This window comes from Echinops telfairi, unplaced genomic scaffold, assembly GCF_000313985.2.
Source record: "Echinops telfairi isolate 266 unplaced genomic scaffold, ASM31398v2 ScPeMD7_7475;HRSCAF=8513, whole genome shotgun sequence".
In the NCBI taxonomy this organism is placed as follows: domain Eukaryota; kingdom Metazoa; phylum Chordata; class Mammalia; order Afrosoricida; family Tenrecidae; genus Echinops; species Echinops telfairi.
Window position 1 is genome coordinate 31,597,080 of NW_022111379.1, and position 17,213 is coordinate 31,614,292.

Sequence of the window (17,213 nt, forward strand, 5' to 3'; positions counted from 1 at the left end):
ATTTTGAGAAAGAAACTCCAGTGAAAGCTCATCTTTAGAAGAGTGAATGCTGGCGGCGGTGGAAGTTCAGAGAACATTCCTTATGTCTGGATGGACTAAGGCCAGGACAAGACCAGATAAACGGAACACCACTGCACCCGCAGGGATGGGAAGGTGGCTTTCCTTAGGGTGCCTGGCAGGCAGGCGGGCGGGCGGGCGACCTCACTAGGCTCCCTTGGCTAGAGAAGCTTTCAGCCTCCAGGAGCTCGTAGGTAGGGAATTTGATAAAACAAGGATGCTTTACCAGGCTGTCCCAGGCTTTGGCTCATGGGGGCCTCTTCAGGGACAGCTGACCCTTCTCCCTCCAAGGGGAGGGGGGGAAGCCTCAGGCAGTACTAGGGAGGAAGGGAGGGGAGGAGAGGGGGAGGGGGAGGAGGGAGGGAGAGAGACACTGCCCTCTCCTCACCACCAGAGCCAAGGACTTCCTGCAAATGACTCATTTCCGGTCTTAACGAGCACTGTTCCAGGTTAAAGCCTTTCCTCCTGCGGTGCTTGGCCTTAAGATGCCAACACCTCCCTTACCCAGAGTTCTGGAGCTGGCACAATTCATTGGGGCTAAAGAGGCCTTAGGCCAGGTGCGTGCCAGTCCTCAAAACTTCAAGCTCACGCACTGCACTCCCAGGCCTTCACCATTCTTACTGTATCCGTATTTCTGACAAACTTGGGCACCCAAGCCCATACACAGGGTGGCGCAGAAACGAGAGTTACAGCCGCCGCAGCAGAGAGCAAACATGCAGCAAGTGTAGGAATCGGGCAGGCTGCACAGAGCCAGCTGAACCAAGCCCTCAGGCAGCCCAGTCCCGGAGCAGTGACTGGAGGGCAGGCCTGTCGGGTCCTAGCACAGCTGGGGGAGGCGGCCACGTCTCTAAGAAAAGGCAAGCGACTACTCTGTGCCCCCAGCTTTGCAGGGAAGCAAGTGTGCAAGACCTTTGGAGGGTGACAGTCAAAAAGACACGTCTGGGCTGCTATAGGCTGGAGAACTGCTGGGGGCACACAGACCCCATGGAGGCAAAGAGGGTGCCCCAAGACTCATTTCAGCCCTTATCGAGAAATCACCTTCCCATCAAAAACCCGGTGTGAGGCAAGGAGGAACCGAGTTGTCTCAGAGGAATCTGACTCGGATGCTCTTGATACTTTCTAAAAACGCGCTCGCTTCTCGGGACCCCTCTGGGATCGGGGGTCTTTCTTGCATCAGGAAAGCCAGGGTGCGGCAGCTAGTTCTCTTCCCTACGGGACTGGCTGACCCTGGCCTAGGAGGGGAGGGAGTCTCAGATAGTACCAGGCACCCACACGTCCTCCTGCCAGCCCCCCAATGAAGCGCCTGTGGACTGGGCACCCACCTGTTCAGACCCTGGCAGTAGCCGATGTCGGGATTCCGCCAGGAGAAGGCGAGCAGGACGTTGCGCAACTTCTGGATGCCTTCCGAGGTGGGGCAGGAGTAATGCCTGTTGTTGGGCAGCGTCCGCAGCAGGTCCAGCTCGATCTGCTTGGAGGCTGGGTTCTGCTTCTCCAGCGCCTTCTGAAGCAGGGCTTGGAAGTACCCCGGCTCCGCGCTGTCCTTGAACTTGCGCGTGTGAAGGTCCACGCACCACTTCCACACCTTGGAGCGGTGCTCGTGGGGGATCCCTGCCCGGATCAGGTTCTTCAGCTCTGGAGAGCACACCATCTCCCTGTTCATCGTGCTCGCAAAGAAGTTTTCCCACTTGACCCCGGTGGAAACCTCCTGGTTCTCCGTGAGGTAGAGAGTCTTTAGGTCCAAGGCTCGGACTTTGGCTACCAGCTTCTCTTCCTCATCGTCCTCGGGGACAGTCCTAAAGCCATAGATGTCGTACTCACTGAAACAAAAGGACACGTTACAATGTTGGAGTCTTGGCAGGAAGACCCATGGAGCAGAGGAGTGAAATTCGGGGACACATACACAAGATGTGGCAGTGGGAGCAACGTGCCCGTGGAGAACGACCTGACTGGCTGTTTCTGGCTCTGAAGATGAAGGCAGGGAGGGAGCCATGGAGAGGAAGCAACGCTGCGGCCTGTAGTAGCACAGAGGTCCTCAGTGGGCAGCACAAGGCACTGGGAACCCTGGTTGCCAACAACGTGGCTGAGTTAAGGAGTGCCTTCTCCCTGAGAGGCGCCAGAGAGGAAGGCAGCGTGGGTACCCGGATGGACCCGTGCTGCTTTCTACACTTGATCTAGGACAAGAGACCGCGAAGCAATTCTGTATTAGACTTCTGAGTCAGCCTTCATCCGAGCAGCTTTCCAGCCACAGTGTGCGTGAATGGGCACTTGCACTACGAAAGGCAGACCGAGCGCAGCGGAGGGTAGGCACTCCCTTGGAGAAACTCCCTCCCAGGGAGACAGGCCGTGCTGGTCACTGCAGTCCAGGCTGCGAGAGGGCAGACTGGCAGGTTCCTAGAGGCCCCCCACGAGGGCGAGGAATAAGGACAGTGTGGCACACTCAGGCCACGAGGTGCTGCGCAGCGGGAGGAAATGCTCAGCGGCCACCACCTCCACCCAGACAGCATTCTGAAAGGAACGCTGAAAGAAGTGGGTGAGCTGCAGAAGGATAAGCCTACGATGGCACTGGGGTACAAAACAGCAAGAGGGGGCTTCAAAAAGTCCACAGAAAAATAGAACTCAAAGACAACGGAATCTTCCCACAAACTTTTTGAAGCTGTTCATTCTCTAGTGTTTACACAAGTGAAATCACATGATGTCTGGCACTTGTTTTTAAATATGCCAGGGGGAAAGGGGGGAGGTGAGAAGCTGAGAATCAAGACAGTTGGCAAAACATCAGTAACCATTAAAGCTGAGAGGTGTCAAGTGGAGGATTAGACTGCTGACCCTCCAGCTCGAAGACGGAGTTGTCTGCTCCTGTGAGGATGGGCAGCCTCGGAAGCCTGATACAGCAGGGGTGTCAGACTCCATGAAAACGCCACGGGCCATTCGGTGCACAGGCAAGATTCCCTTGGGCCACATCACGTTTACAAATTTTGTTAAATTTATATTTTGAAGTGAGGATTCAGGAATATGGAGAGGATAATTAAAACACTATCTAATTGCTTTTATTTAAACACTTATTTTTATTTAATTTAAACACTTATTTTTATTTAATATATTTATAAAGCTAAAATTATTCTGTTTTACCTAAAACCTACCAGCGCTTTCCTCCTACTAGTTTTCACTTACCTCTTAGGTTGTGACCGGAAATATAACAAAGAGTAACTAATAAAAAACCCAAAATGTTGGACAGCTGACAAACGTGATGCACAATCGTAATGGCTTCCCTCCAAAAATGTTAACTAGCGCTGCCGCTAGGTATGATTCAAAACAGCCAACCCAGAGTGCTCTTTTTAACCTTTGCGCTATTGGGATTTGTTTACATAATGTGACACAGAGTGGCAGACATATCGCTTCCAAACGTCGCCGGAACTAAGTCGGCGCGTTTATACACGTCCAGTGGCCCCCAGGAAAGGCACTGGGCCCCGTGCATACTCGCCTTCAGTAGTTAAAGGGTTAACGAGGGACTTGAGTATACGGTATTGCCTCCATCTCCCCTGAACGGATTTTCTTCATAACATTTTCTATTTTCTTTTTATTCCAGAGCATCGCAGGCCACAAAAAATTACCTCGGGGGCCGCATGTGGCCTGCGGGGCCCGGTCTGACAGCCCTGCTCCACAGGGCTACAATGACTTAGAGCCGACGTGCTGCCAGTAGTGTAGTTGTACAATGGAGTTTCTTATCCAATAAAGACCATGAAAGCCAGAATCTATGTAATGTGGAAGCCTGTCAGAGAAGGAAAATTCAAGCATTTTCCACGAAAATGAGGGACAGAAAAGTGGCAAAGTGGAAAACCTGTCAAAGGTGGGAGACTTTTGAGGCCCAGAAGATAAGATTGAAATCCTATCGAGTCCGACTTTTACAAGTTTCACTGTACTAATACCCACTACTTTGCATGCTTGAAATTTTCCATAAAACATCTTTATACTTTTTATCGTCTTGGGGGATGATGTATAATGTTCCCTATCTGAAAATTATACTGAGGTCTCCAAAGTGAATCGGAGACGCACATAATCCACAGATAGGATTGGATACTGGGCTCACATTTAATTCTAGCCCCAATCTAAGAGCTCGTTCTTAAGACATGGCCTGCTCAATGCTCACCCTCATACGGAGATCACTGAAGATATGGGTGCTGCAGCACATTGTAGAACCAGATTCCACCTAACTATCGGAAAGAACAGCATCTGGGGTTTCCGAGGCTTGTCTTAAAACAAGCTGCCGTCTAACTAAGTCCATGTGGAAGAAGCACACCAGCTTGGGTGAGCCAAGGACTTGAATAATAAAATCCGCATCTGAAGGAGGGAGGGATATTTGAGCTTAAATTGCCAATGCTTGGTTTGCAAGAGGCTGTATAAAACAGTGGAAGCCCAAAGTCTATTTGCAGGTTCCCACATGGCTTAAGCCTCCAGGAAATTCCTTCCGAACATAGCCAGGGATGTGAATAGCCTTGTTATCAGACAGTTGGCATTGTAAAGTCAATTATGGTGGATATAGTTAGATTACAATGTAACCCTTTATCATTTGGTCTTCTTTTGACTCATTTTAAAGTTTTGTTTTTATTCTTTTCTGCTTTCTTTTTAAATGAAGGGTTTTCTGTTTTGTGTAGTCACTGCTTTTGGTCTTTGTCTCCTGAATGAGTTTTGCATGCCTCTCTATATATGAAATCCAGGAGAGGTAGCATTATTGTGTCACTAACGGGATTAATAATTGCCTAGGCGCGGGGCAGGGCAGGGCAGGATGGGGGGGAGCTAACAACAAGTAAGAGAAAATGTTCTGAAATTGATTGTGATGATGACTGCACAAATCTTAATATGATCGAATGACTGAATTACATGGAATGTCAAGGGAAAAAGCCCTTCTACTTATTTACGAAGTTTGAAAACATACAAAATAAACAGTACCAGTACAAAGACACGTGGGAAGCATGCATACGAGTGCTGGGGTCCTGGAATGTCTGTGCTGGAACGCCCCACGGGTGTGAATACATGTCAGCATGGGCAAAACCACTGAGCCTGGGAGTCTGGCTGCCAGGGCTGGGGTCCCGCCTCTGCCACCCACAGGCTGCATGACCCTGGCAAATTATATCACTTGCCTCCTCATTTCTTAAGCATGGCTAGAAAAACCCACTTCACTGAGCGCTAAATAGCACCCCATGTGGAATGCAGCTTAGCAGAGTCCAGCAGAGTGGGTTTTGGCCATGCTGCTGCCACTGCGTACTGACAGCACATGTCCCCGTCACCGGGTAGCCTTCATAATGCAGACAGTGCTGGGAGCTCAGTGGTGGGAATGTCCTGCGAGACTGAAGCCCAGCTTCCCCTGGCCCTGGAGACGTGGGGAGAGTGGGGAGAATACAAGCGAGGCTCAGGCCCAGGGCTGCGGGATCAGACTCTGGGTTAGAGGGCACCAACACAGCGGGAATGCTGGACCGGTGAATTTGCTTTTGTCTCCTACATCGAGTATTTCAGGAGTCTCATTTCCCTACCCCCCAAAATAGGCTATAGGGTGCTTAGCCAAAGATTGATGGGTCTGGCTGCTAATCAAAAGGCTAGCAGTTCACCTCCACCAGCCACTGTGTGGGAGAAAGCTCAGGCAGCGCAGTCTGTGAGGCAGGTCTACTCTGTCCTGTGGGCTCACCGTGAAGGAGAACACGCTCAATGGGAATACATTAACTCAAGATGCCGATGAGCCTCCAGGTTCTGAAAATGCCCTAAAAAGAGAGTCAAGATTTGGGGCATGCGTACTGTGTGTTCTCGAGTGCACTCGGGCAGCAGAGTCTGTGGCTTTTATCAGATGTCTGGTGGGATTTGGACCCGTCACCCAGGTGTTTCCCACTCGGAAAGAACCCCAGTCCCCACTTCTGCTTTCAAACGTGTGTGTGTGTGTGTGTGTGTGTGTGTGTGTGTGTGTCCCCGTCCATCTGTCCCGGGAGAGCCTCCGGAGTCCTTAGAAGCCTGGCTCCTCCTGCTGCAGGAGCAGAAGGGCAGCACTCATGAGAAGAGGAGACTTGGCGTCCAGAGAGGTGGACCGGGCTCCATCCCCATCACAAGTCCACTCTGGGGAGGAGGACAGGCTTGTGAGTACTAGGAAGGGACTGTGGGTCCATCTCTGCGAATGGCTACTATACTGCTGCAAAGGGGGGATTTCAGACACAGGATTGCCGTGTGGTCCCACCTTTACCTGACAAGATGAGGCTTAATGAGCGCATGCTCTGGCTGCTCGGGGCTCTCCACCTGCAGAGCGTCTTCCAGCAACTGGGCTATGACATCCCGGGCAGGTCCCTGTTCCTCTGAGCAAACGGGCGTCTTCATTTCTTGAAGCAATATCAAGTATTTACTTTCTATTTGGCAGAGCTTGGCCTCGAGGCTTGAGTACTGCAGAGAAGGTGGTGGTGCGCGCCATGCAGGGAGACACGGGAAAGGCAATACATAAGGGCCTCAGGCCAGCCAGTAAGTGACAAGCCCCAGACTCTCAGGAAGTGGGAGGCAGATCAGGTCAAACACAAGGGTTCCTCATGCCATAGCACCTGCTAATTTAAAATGGCCTGCCATGGGGCACTGTTCCTTCTAATGGTCAGGCATAGGAGGTGCTGACAGGCACACCACCAGAGGCAACACACAGAACGATGCCAATACACAGGCCCCGTGCCAATGACAAGGACCAGCAGCGGCCACCTCATGCTTCGCCATGCCCCTATGACGCTGCCACCCAGACACGCTCCCACCTGCCTCTTGATCCCAATAAATAAATGCACCCCAGAAAATACGCAGGGATGATTTCAAGACTTTCATAAGCTACTGGCAAGTGACTCTAAATGTAATGTTTGGGGTGTCCCGACCCTCGGTAAAGCCCTATCCCACACCTTTGTATCTGCCAATTCCACCAGGTTCACCAGCCGCCCCGCCCTGCCCCGCCCCCACCCCATTAAAAGATAAGACACTGAATCACACTCAGCAATATACACCATTAAAACCCAAGTAACCACAGCCCTCAATCTGAGGGGCTTCAGAATAGTATTTTTTAATCTCTATAAATGTAACTAAAAACACACAGGCCTAAGTAGAGCTTAAGGCATTTCTGTCTTCAAAACAGACAAAATGGGCCTCAGTCCACAGCACTCCTTACTCTATGGGATATTTTAGATACCTCTGACCCCATGTCCCTCCAACCTTGGGTCTAAAGCACGTCCCGTGGGCCTGGATTCCCAGCCATGCCCTCCTGCCTCCCCTGGGTAACAGACTAATCCACCCGACCCACCTTGGCTGTCAGGTCCCTCTCTCTCCGTTCTGCATTTCGCCGGAGGGCCGAGAGCTCCAAAATCTCCTTATTTAGAAATTTATTTTGGGTTTTATATCCCTGAAGATTATCCTGTTTGGGGGAGAAGATCTGTCATTTCACACCGGTTGAATATTGATTATTATTTGCATGGTCACATCTGCCACCCCCCACCCCCCACCCATCCCCAGCAGCCCTGCGAGGTAAGGGCAACAGCTAAGGGACTGAAGGTCTTGGTGGCACTCTCCGGTTAATGTGCTGGCCTCGAAGCTGTCCTGCAGGAGGTGGAAATGAACGTATCCGTAGTGGTGTTTCTACTCCACCGACGGCAGGAAAGACACCATACACGGCTCTGCAAGCTTTTATCTGCCCACATGCAAAGTAGTGGCACTAAAAGCAGTATCCTCTACTTATTTCTCTTTAACTACAGTTTCTTCTTTTTTCAAACTAAGCACATGCTGTAGTTCCTCCTTTTTGTGTATCCAACTTATAACGACAAGGCTGTACAGAAGTCCTAAGGATTGCACTTAATAGTTAATTAGCATCTACATTGTACAAGGGGTTAAGGGAAGAGAATTTTGCCAACTTTTTTACACTGAAAGGTTATAAACCTAGAGAAGAGCCGAAATGTATATACAATATATATAGCCTTCAGTTACGTACACCAAGTGTTAACTTTGCACGTTCACTTTACCTCCTATGGGACATGTCATGGGCTGAATCGTGTCCCTCTAAAATGCTTGTCAACTTGGCTGGGACACGCTCCTCAGTGGCGTGGTGGTTATGGAATGATTTCCTGTCACATGATCTGGTAAGCGAGGGTGGGATGTGACACTCTCACTGCAGTGTAAGGGGAGTTGCCCCAGGGTGTAGCTACAACACTTTGTTCTCACAAGAGATGAAGGAGAGAGTGGAGCAGACCCGGGTCCCTGCACTGGGAAGTTCCAAACTTCAGGGGGAGGTTGGTGTCTCCAAGCATGCTGAGCCTACAGATTTGGAAGTGAGACAACGGACCTTCCTCCTAAACCATGGGCCAGAGAAAGCCTTCCCCAGAGCTGGTCTAGAGAGAGCAGCCTCCTGCTGTGACAGCACCCCGTGGCATTTCTGTTCTGGCAGCGCCTGGGGACTAAGAAAGACCTAACAGGCCGGTGACAGACTGTCAACTCCACACTGACGCTCAAGTCCAGCAATGGCAGATGCCATACAAGTTAATTTTAGCTCTTAGTGAAAGGGAGCTAGATGAGAGACAAAGGGGGTGTTGTCTCCCCCAAATGCCTACGCTAGTGGAAATCAGCTGGTAGGGCCACAATAAAGGAGGTGGAACACTAATCAGGCACACTAATTAGACACCTATGGGAAAATCTAAACTGGGCATCCTGAAACCAGTCACAAGTTACTTGGGCGCATGTGAAGGGAAACCTGGGCCCAGAGCTTCTGTTCCGATATTCTGTTCATGTGGGTTGTTTTTTTTTTAATCAGGGGAGAGAGCGAACACAGTCCCAGACTACCACAAATTATGCAGTTGAGTTTCTCACATTTGGGGAAATCGCAGGGGTCAGCACATCCGGAGTGCAATGGATAAGCCTCGCCCTGGGAAAACCACCTTCTTGGTCATGGTATCTCCCCTGTCAGGTAAGTATGTTCACGTGGTTTGTAGCGCTCCCCTTAAGTGGCCATTTTCAGTCTCAAACTTTCCCATGGTAATACCCGAAATGTCCCTTTCCCTCATAAAAGTGACTTGGATTACAAAAGTGCTTCTGCCGCATGAATTCTTTCAGTGTTGAGAAGCAAGAGCCAAGGTATAAACCACCCCAGAAACCTAACATTAGGACGTGGAGCACGAAAAATGAAAAGAGCCGAAACAAAAGGGAGCTTCCATGTGATCTGCTGTGAAGACGCAGTACAGCGAGGGAACTTCTTCAGACGAAAGTAATGGTGGTAACGAACTGAAGGGATCTCCAAGTGCAGACACGAATGAGGAGCACGAGGGCAGTGGCTTTTGAATGCTCTCCCCCCGCCTCAGGCGGGTGAACTCCACCTCAGCAAGACCACACTGCCACTACCAGCGGCGGCTCTTTCTTCAGGGCCCCAATCATGTTTCTCCTCTCTCCTGGTACCTTCAAGCTCCCAGACTGGGAGGCAGCGAACAAACACCTTACTAAAAGGCAGGCCAATCGAAGGAAGGTGAGCTCACTCATGCTACTGAGTCGATTCCAACGCATAGTGACCCAAGAAGATAGAAGAAAGCCTCATCTTTCTCTGGAGGAACAGCTGGTAGTTTCAAACTGCTGACCTTGTGGTTAGCAGCCCGACACGCAGCCCACGATGCCGGCCACCAGGCTGTGAAGGTGAGCTACTGGGCAACTACTCACGAATTCACTGAAGACACGAGGCCCGGAGACTGGGCGGCCCAGGGTGGTGTGCGGAAGCAATAATCACATTCTGGCATGTCTGTTTTTAACTTAAATATTTTGTTAATGTTTAACCAAGTTCTGATAATTAACCTTTCCCTAGCAAGGCAGCAACGATGACTCCTGACAGCAAGGTGGGTGCCTGTGGGGTAACAGGACTCCCAGGGGAGCAGTAACACTAGGGAGATATGCACTCAGAATAATCCACCATTTGAGGGCCAAGGGGCAGCACTGACCCAAGGCCAAAGTTCAGAAGGGTCAAGGGAAAGGAGGAGTTGAAACGGGAAACCCAGGGAGGAAGTGGGAGAAGCGGGGGTACATTGGGGAGACCTGCAATCAATGTCATGAGACAAAATGTGCATGAACTGATGAATGGAAAACTGATCTGCTCTTTGACCTTCACCCAATTCACAATCAGCCAAAGGAAGCGAGGCTGCGGGAAGAAGGAACACGGGCGGAGCGCACGCGCCAGGTGGTGAGGCAGTACTGTACTGAGGACGGCCTGCGCCACCTTCCCCAGGCCTCCCTCCCACCCACAGAGGAGCCCGAGGGGCGAGCAATGTGTCTGGGTCAGAGTGCACACTTCCTGTTAGCCACACAGAACCGGGCAAAGGGGGAAAAGGAGACAATGGGAGCAATCCCACACAAAAGGGAGGTGGAGGCCCACTTCCCCCATGCCTCCCCAGCAAGGAGAGGTGAAGGGCGGATAAGCCGCGAGTCCTTACCAGTGGAAGAGAAGGGTGGATGTGTGGGGAGACACACTGTTCATACTACCCCCGCAATAGCTGACCCTGGTTTAGAAGCCTGGGGACAAGGACACAGCATGAACCCTGTGGGGCATGTCTGGGAAGGGGAGGTGTGCCACAGAGAGCCAGCCAAGGGCAAAGACCCTCTGAATTACTAGCCAATGATGGGAGGTCTGCCATTAACAGGAAAACCACCTAGCTTTTCATTCTATGGGCCCTTGGATGAACTGGGGGACTGGGTGTTCCAAACCTAAGTACTTCCTTAGTAAGCTCACTCCTCCTTCCACTCACTCCTCTTCTCTGACTCAGTCTCAAGTCTCGTGAGCGGGGCAAGAACTGGCGGGAGAGAGGCTCAAAAGCTTGGCCCCTAACCTACACTGGGATCCAGGAAGCTGGGGTCTTCTTTGCTCTGGGCCGAGTCACGGGCTGGGCATCTGCACGAAGGAGACACCAACACGCAGGACAGACGTCACAGACGGAGTGCGTAAGGCTGCAGTCAAAAGGGCTGAGCCTCTCCGCTGAGGTGCTCCGAGCAACAACCGTCAGGGCTGCCCAAGCCGGGAGAGGAAGAGCTCCTGGGTCACGCCAAACCCGGGCAGAAACAGGAAGAGTACACCACTCACGGCCACCCTACAGGACAGGGTCAAACTGACCCTGGCAGGCTCTGGGACGGTACATCTTTATGGGAGTAGATCACATCATCATTTTACCGGAGCCACTGGCGGCTCTGAACTTCTCACCTTGAAGTTAGCAGCCCACTGTGTAACCCACCACACCACCAGGGCTCACTAGGATGACAAAAACCTGTTTTGCTTAGGAAAAAGAAAACAAAAACCAAAAGTTATCAAAAGCAATGCCCAATGTGCTTTTAGAGCACAAAGGAAATGCTAACCAATCCCACAGGGCAGGAATCCGGCCAGGCCCGTGTCACTGAGGATGATACAGGAAGCAAGGACACAGGAACATCAGCGGAGGAGGCGAGTGGGGCCAACCCACTTCTCTCCCAGATGTGGCCCCCAAGAAAACACAGCCAAACGCCTACTTGTGTGCAGAGCTCTCCTTTGAGAGGAAGCTCCCTCTCAAAGGAGACAGGGGTTAGGGGAGTGTCTCCAGCACGTACTGCAGTCCCCTGTCCCTCAGCCCCACCCCTGCCCTCCCTAGAGCACTGGCACCACAGGCCCAGGCAGCAGTGTCAGAGAACTGAGGTCATGGCCCCGGGCAGGATTTATCTGCCCCACCCGGAGTTCACAGGCCACAAGCAAGTCACCTGACAGTCATTTTCCCTCTTCGTAAACTGTGTCAACACTTTGGAAGATCCCGGATAGAGTGGGAGAAAAATGTGAAACAGAATTAAAAATCATTTTAAAAGGGTAGGCTCACTGGTCTGAGTGGCTGGGGGGACAGTTGAGATGACGGCTCTTAGTCACCGTTCTGTCCAAGAACAGAACTCATCCCAGTGGTTCAAGTGCCAGCAAACAGCTCTCTAAAAGGAGCCCCAGGAGGTCCGCCCCCTGCAGAACCATCAACCACTGAGAGTAAGGGCCGCAAACGCCCAGGGGCAGAGTTGGAAAGGCAGGAAGGGGGAAGAAAGGAGAACACAAGGAGAAAGTGGGAGGGCGGTGTGACATTGTGGGGACTGCCATCGTATGAATTGCTGGATGTAAACCTGATTTGCTGTGTGAACTTCACCCAGTTCACTTTCCAAAAAACGTGGGCTATATAGAGCATTCCGTGTGCTCTAGGTTGTGCTCGTTAATAAAACTTGACCACTATTGTTTTTATAGTACATAAAAGTATGAATTAATGAGATGGATTTTGTATTTCTTAATGCATTTTAGATTTTCTCATTAATCAATCCTTCTGACCACACAGATTATCATCACCTAGATGTTGTCACTATGGGCGACCAGATAAATATCGTACCGTGGCACCATCATTCTAGCTTTTAAAGGACCACTCTGGAATATCTTCAGGACCCCTAGTTCAGTCTCCTGATAGTGCAGGAAAGGTACCACTGGGTGTTTTGCCGTGTTCACCGATAAACCACACTGGGAGGGGGACACACCTGCAGCCAGGCAAGGAGGACTCTGGGCTGGGTGAGTCCTGCAGACCTAGCCCTAGAATTAGGCTACACCCAATTCTCCTTGTCCCAGGGGGCCCTTCCCCACCTGCAACCTGGCGAAACCAATGCTTACACCTTCTCTGTGGCCTTGCTGGCTGACCTTCAGTGAGCCCTTCTGGACTGCCAGGTTCTGCACAGGCAGGTCAGGGAACCTCCCTCCCATCAGCTGGTCATTCAGGAACCAGCCTAGGAATGCCACTGGGAGTTGCACATGTCTCTTCTAAATGTGGGTGGGGGGCCCCGACTCAGCAGTCCCTCCCTCTTGGCTGCCTGGGAGCTGGAGTCCAGCCTCAGGGCAGTGCTCCTTTCCTGGGCCTCGGGCAGTCTGTGCAAGTCAAGTCTGAGTGTGCCAGCAGGTGCCCAGAGAGGGCAGGGGGCACCCTCACAGGTTACATGGACCAGGAGCTCGGGTCTCTGTGGCACAAACAGAAAGATGGCCAAGCGGCCTGAGGGCAAGACAGAAAAAGGATTTTCTAGCAACGGCAACATCACTGGGTGGAAAGTTTCATTTTCCACGGAAGCCCCGAGAGGACTAACAATGACTTGGCACCCTGTTCCGTAAACCTGTCCAAAATTTACACAAACCTCACAGCTACTCCACTCTCATCCCAAATTAGCCCACAAAGCCAACACCTCTAGGGCGATATTAGTGGAGCTAACGGACTTTGGCGTTCTCGTCCCAATAATCGGTGCCCTGCCACGCCCCCCACCCCACCCCGGCCCACCACCACGCCCTCTTACCTTCAGCCTGTCCAGCTCCAGTTGGTCCCGGCTGGCAAGCGTAGCAGAGGGCGAGCCGGGCACTGGGGTGGGGGACGGCAGGCTACCCTCGCCCTCGCTGAGCTGCCGAGAGAGCTTGATGATGACCTCATCCTTGGCCTGGATCGTCTCCATCAGCATGCCCAGCTGCTCGCTGAGCTCTCCCACCTTGCTCTTGAGCGTCCTCACTTCCTGCTGAAGGCTCTCCTTCTCCAGGCTGAACCTCTCAAACTGGCTGGTGAGGCCCCAGATCTGGTCATCCTTTTGGTGCAGGAGCGCCAGTGTGTCCTTTGGGACCCCCTCACACAGCCGGCCGCTCGTGAAGTACTTGTCATACTGGGAGGACCGCACAGTCTGTTGCAGCAGCCGCACAAGCTCCTGGGAGCAGAAAGGGGCATGGGGGGGTGGTGGGGGAGGTGAGGAGAGCACAGAGGAGGGAGAGGGGCAAGACCCTCACAACACAACAGAGCAACCCCCCCGGCACTTGAGGAAATACAGACACGTTACTGGAAACATCTTAAAGCTGAACTTCCTCTTGAAGGAGCTCAGAAATAGAAGGGGGCAGGGGAGATACTTACTCCATACAAACGGTCTGTAGAGAACAATAAGAGGAAACAGGAATCATGAACATGCACACTGAAATTAGCAATGGTTCCTGGTAAACACTCATCAGTTAAAAAAATCAGAGTGCTAGAATTTATTGGACTACCGAGCAATTAATGTGCAATTGGGTCTGATTAGGTCAGAAGGAAATGGTGTTGTTCACAATGTAGAAACACTTTCTGGCAATTGCCGGGACCTCTGGGCTGCAGGTAGGCCCAGAGTTTTGGTCTCGGGGGCAGGGCTGGGCTCCCGGGGGCTTCTCTCCTTGTCAAGTCCCCCAGGCAGCAGTGATGGTGGTCGTGGCAACAGGAAGCTTTTACAGGAATACCACCTTCTGGGAAACAAAACTGCCCACGCCCCGCAAAGATTCTGAGAAACAAGCGCTTGCCTTTTCGAACTCCTTGGCCGGATGATGTGAGATAGGAGAGAAATTAAAAGAAGACAAAGTACCTTCTGACTGGCTAGGTCTTTCTTTAGACGGTCCAGCTCTTCCTGCTGGCTCTGCACCTGCAGCTGCACGTCAGAGGCCGGCTTGCTGACGCTGCTCCCAGCTGAGGGCCCCGCAGCTGAGGGGTCACCGCTACTGTGCCGAAGTTTGCACGACCCAATCATGTCCTTCAAGGGGCGCCTTCCTTTGTAGGGAATCCGCCCCAAATCAAAGGGGAATCCGGAGCCACTTACTCCTACCGGAAAACAAAACTGGTTTTATGAGCTCAGGCCTGGTCTTGCGGCAACATGAGCACCCTCACTTCCCGTGGCACCCTTCCCACCCCCGGGAGCTCAGCATTAGTCAGCGAGCATGGGAGCTGGGCTGCCTGTGGGTGCCCCGGCCGGACAATAAACAGCACAGCCCCACTGGGGAAGGCTCAGCAGCACAGGGCCCTTCCCTACGAGACCCCATCATGTGATCCCTGTGAAAGAAAACTCTCTCTGTCGGATTGCTCAATCTCTGCTCAAGACCGATGAGGAAAGGCGGGCTGTGGCCAGGCACGACGGAAATGAGGCCACATACCTCTCAAGATCCTTTCTTAACCCTAAGCAGCCTTTCTAAAATCCTTCTTCAAGAGCCCAGCGCTGTACTGTGTTCCCTGTTCTGAGCACTTTCCAGACTGAAGAGAACAGGCACTTGGGTCAGGACAGAACATGGTGCCCCTCGCCCTCCCAAGGGTCCACGGAGCTGAAACGATGGCGTTCCCTTCCCTGGGTCCCCACCTACCAAGTGCAAGGGTGTCCTCTGAGCAGGGCTGCAGAGACACACTAGGGCGCTTGGGCTCCTAGCTTTTGCTTAGTTGTCATTAGTTTGAACACAAACACAGATGTAGGGCTTTTAAAATCTTATACCCGTTTTACAGGATGCCTACATCTTCGTCCTTAAAAAAAAGAGGTATTTAAAAATAATGTGACTTCCAGGGAGAAGGTGTGGTGAGCGGATGGCGCCATGGACAGGGGAACAACTAGGGAAGTGGAACCAGCATCAGGGAGAGGTTACAAATCCTGTGGCTCCAAGCACGTTCTAGTGTTGATGGATTCAAAGAGATGCTCCACACGCACTGCAGCCCTGGACACATGGAGCGCCAACTCCATTTGTGTGGTGTGGGACCGGGCACGGGTTCAGCAGTCACCTTAGGGAGCAGGGACAGTGGACAGTGGTAATGTCTGGGGGCAAGGTGGGGAGGGCAGCAAGAGGGCAGGGCAGCAGGGGCTGGCTTCCGAGATGCTGGTACAGGCATGCCCAGCAATATCACCGAGGTATCACACTCCCGGTCCTGGTTACAGGGTGTATTTGCTTCAGGAAAGTTCATCTGATGCCACTTTCCTAGGAGCCTTAGTGGCACAGTAGATTAGGCATTAGGCCATTAACCCCAAGGTGGGCAGCTCAAACCCAGCTGCTCTATGGGAGAAAATGAGGCCCTTTGCCCTGGTGAAGGCTGCAGCCTTGGAAACCCTTTGGGGGCAGTTCTATTCTGTCTTACAGAGAAGCTGTGAGTCAGAACTGACTCCGTGGCAGTAAGGGGGGGGCTTTCCTGATAACACGGTTGCTTTTCTGTATGTTACATACATATTTTTTTTAATAGAAGGAAAATTCTGGGAGAACATTTAACTTCCTATAAGTTACATAGACAAGCTAATGGGCTGATTCTTGGGGCCACTGTAGGAAACTCCCATGACTCTCCAAGATTCGAGCCGAGAGACAACTCTGTCTCTCCATGTCTCCCCACAAGCACCTTCTCAATGTGGATCTGAGCCAAGGAACCCCTTTTTGAGGATGTTGGGCATCCCCCCAAGCCCTCCCAGGTCAGTGAGCCCTCACTGACCCTCCAAGCCCACTCTCACATCCATGCCTTCCACTCCTCTGCCAGACTCTCTCCTGCCCGCGGATGTCAGACAGTCCAGGCCCTCCTCCCCCATGTACAACAGCCCCTCTTGAGTGCTCCCTCACTATGCCGTGTACAGGGTACTGGCCCAGTGTGTCCCGCTGCTGTGGGACAGGCACTCTGGCCCAAGTCAAGCCACCTGGCCATTTCCAGGTGGCAGAAAACAAGCACTTGCCCCAGCATGCACTCGAGGGTTTAGTGGGCACAGGGAGCATGCTAAACACCAAAGAAACGGTGACCAAATCCAGAAGGTGGGAAATTCCTCCACACAAAAGACCCCGTGACCTCGTTTCTTCAACAAATATGACAAGGGCAGGGCAACAAAAAAAAAAAAGGAGGAGGAAGGAAGACAAGACAAGTAGCTGTTCAAATGAACAGATGCCTAAGAAGACACAGCAGCTGAACGCGAGGCACGGACTTCGCTTGAACCTGCAATACACAGAGCACCTGTTGCTGTTGCTGTCTGGGGCCGTCAAGTCAGCCCCAACTCACAGCAACTCTGCTGTGCACACGAGACCGAAACCCCGCATGCCTGCACCATCCTCACACTTGTGATGCTGCAGCCACTGTGTCCACCCATCCTCTTGAGGACTTGCCCCCTTTCACTGCCCTTCCACCAAGTATGATGTCCTTCCCCAGGGACTGGGGTCTCCTGATAACACGCCCAGTGTGAGCGAGACGAAGTCTTGCCGTCCCTGCCTCTCAGTAGCATTCTGGTTGGACTCCCCCAGGAAGAGCTGCTGTTCTTTGACAGACACACGGCTGTTCTGTTCAGCTATTTAATTCCACTTCTTCATGTGCCTACGCTATTCTGATTAAAGGCAC

The 17,213-nt window shown here is 52.1% G+C and overlaps 1 protein-coding gene and 1 non-coding gene across 2 annotated transcripts in view; both read right to left on the bottom strand.

Moving 5' to 3' along the window:
• TBC1D2B (TBC1 domain family member 2B) overlaps positions 1 to 17,213 on the bottom strand; it is a gene marked incomplete at its 5' end in the record, with an annotated part of 106,262 nt that overhangs the window by 13,913 nt on the left and 75,136 nt on the right. Inside the window, 5 exons of the mRNA XM_004699720.2 lie at positions 1,380 to 1,874; positions 6,278 to 6,471; positions 7,355 to 7,465; positions 13,393 to 13,788; positions 14,464 to 14,696. Of these exons, the coding sequence (XP_004699777.2) occupies positions 1,380 to 1,874; positions 6,278 to 6,471; positions 7,355 to 7,465; positions 13,393 to 13,788; positions 14,464 to 14,696 (1,429 nt within the window). The remainder of the gene's footprint in view (positions 1 to 1,379; positions 1,875 to 6,277; positions 6,472 to 7,354; positions 7,466 to 13,392; positions 13,789 to 14,463; positions 14,697 to 17,213) is intronic.
• On the bottom strand, positions 8,849 to 9,012 carry LOC115867919. Its single transcript, XR_004045319.1, has one exon. It is a non-coding gene; the product is annotated as a U1 spliceosomal RNA (small nuclear RNA).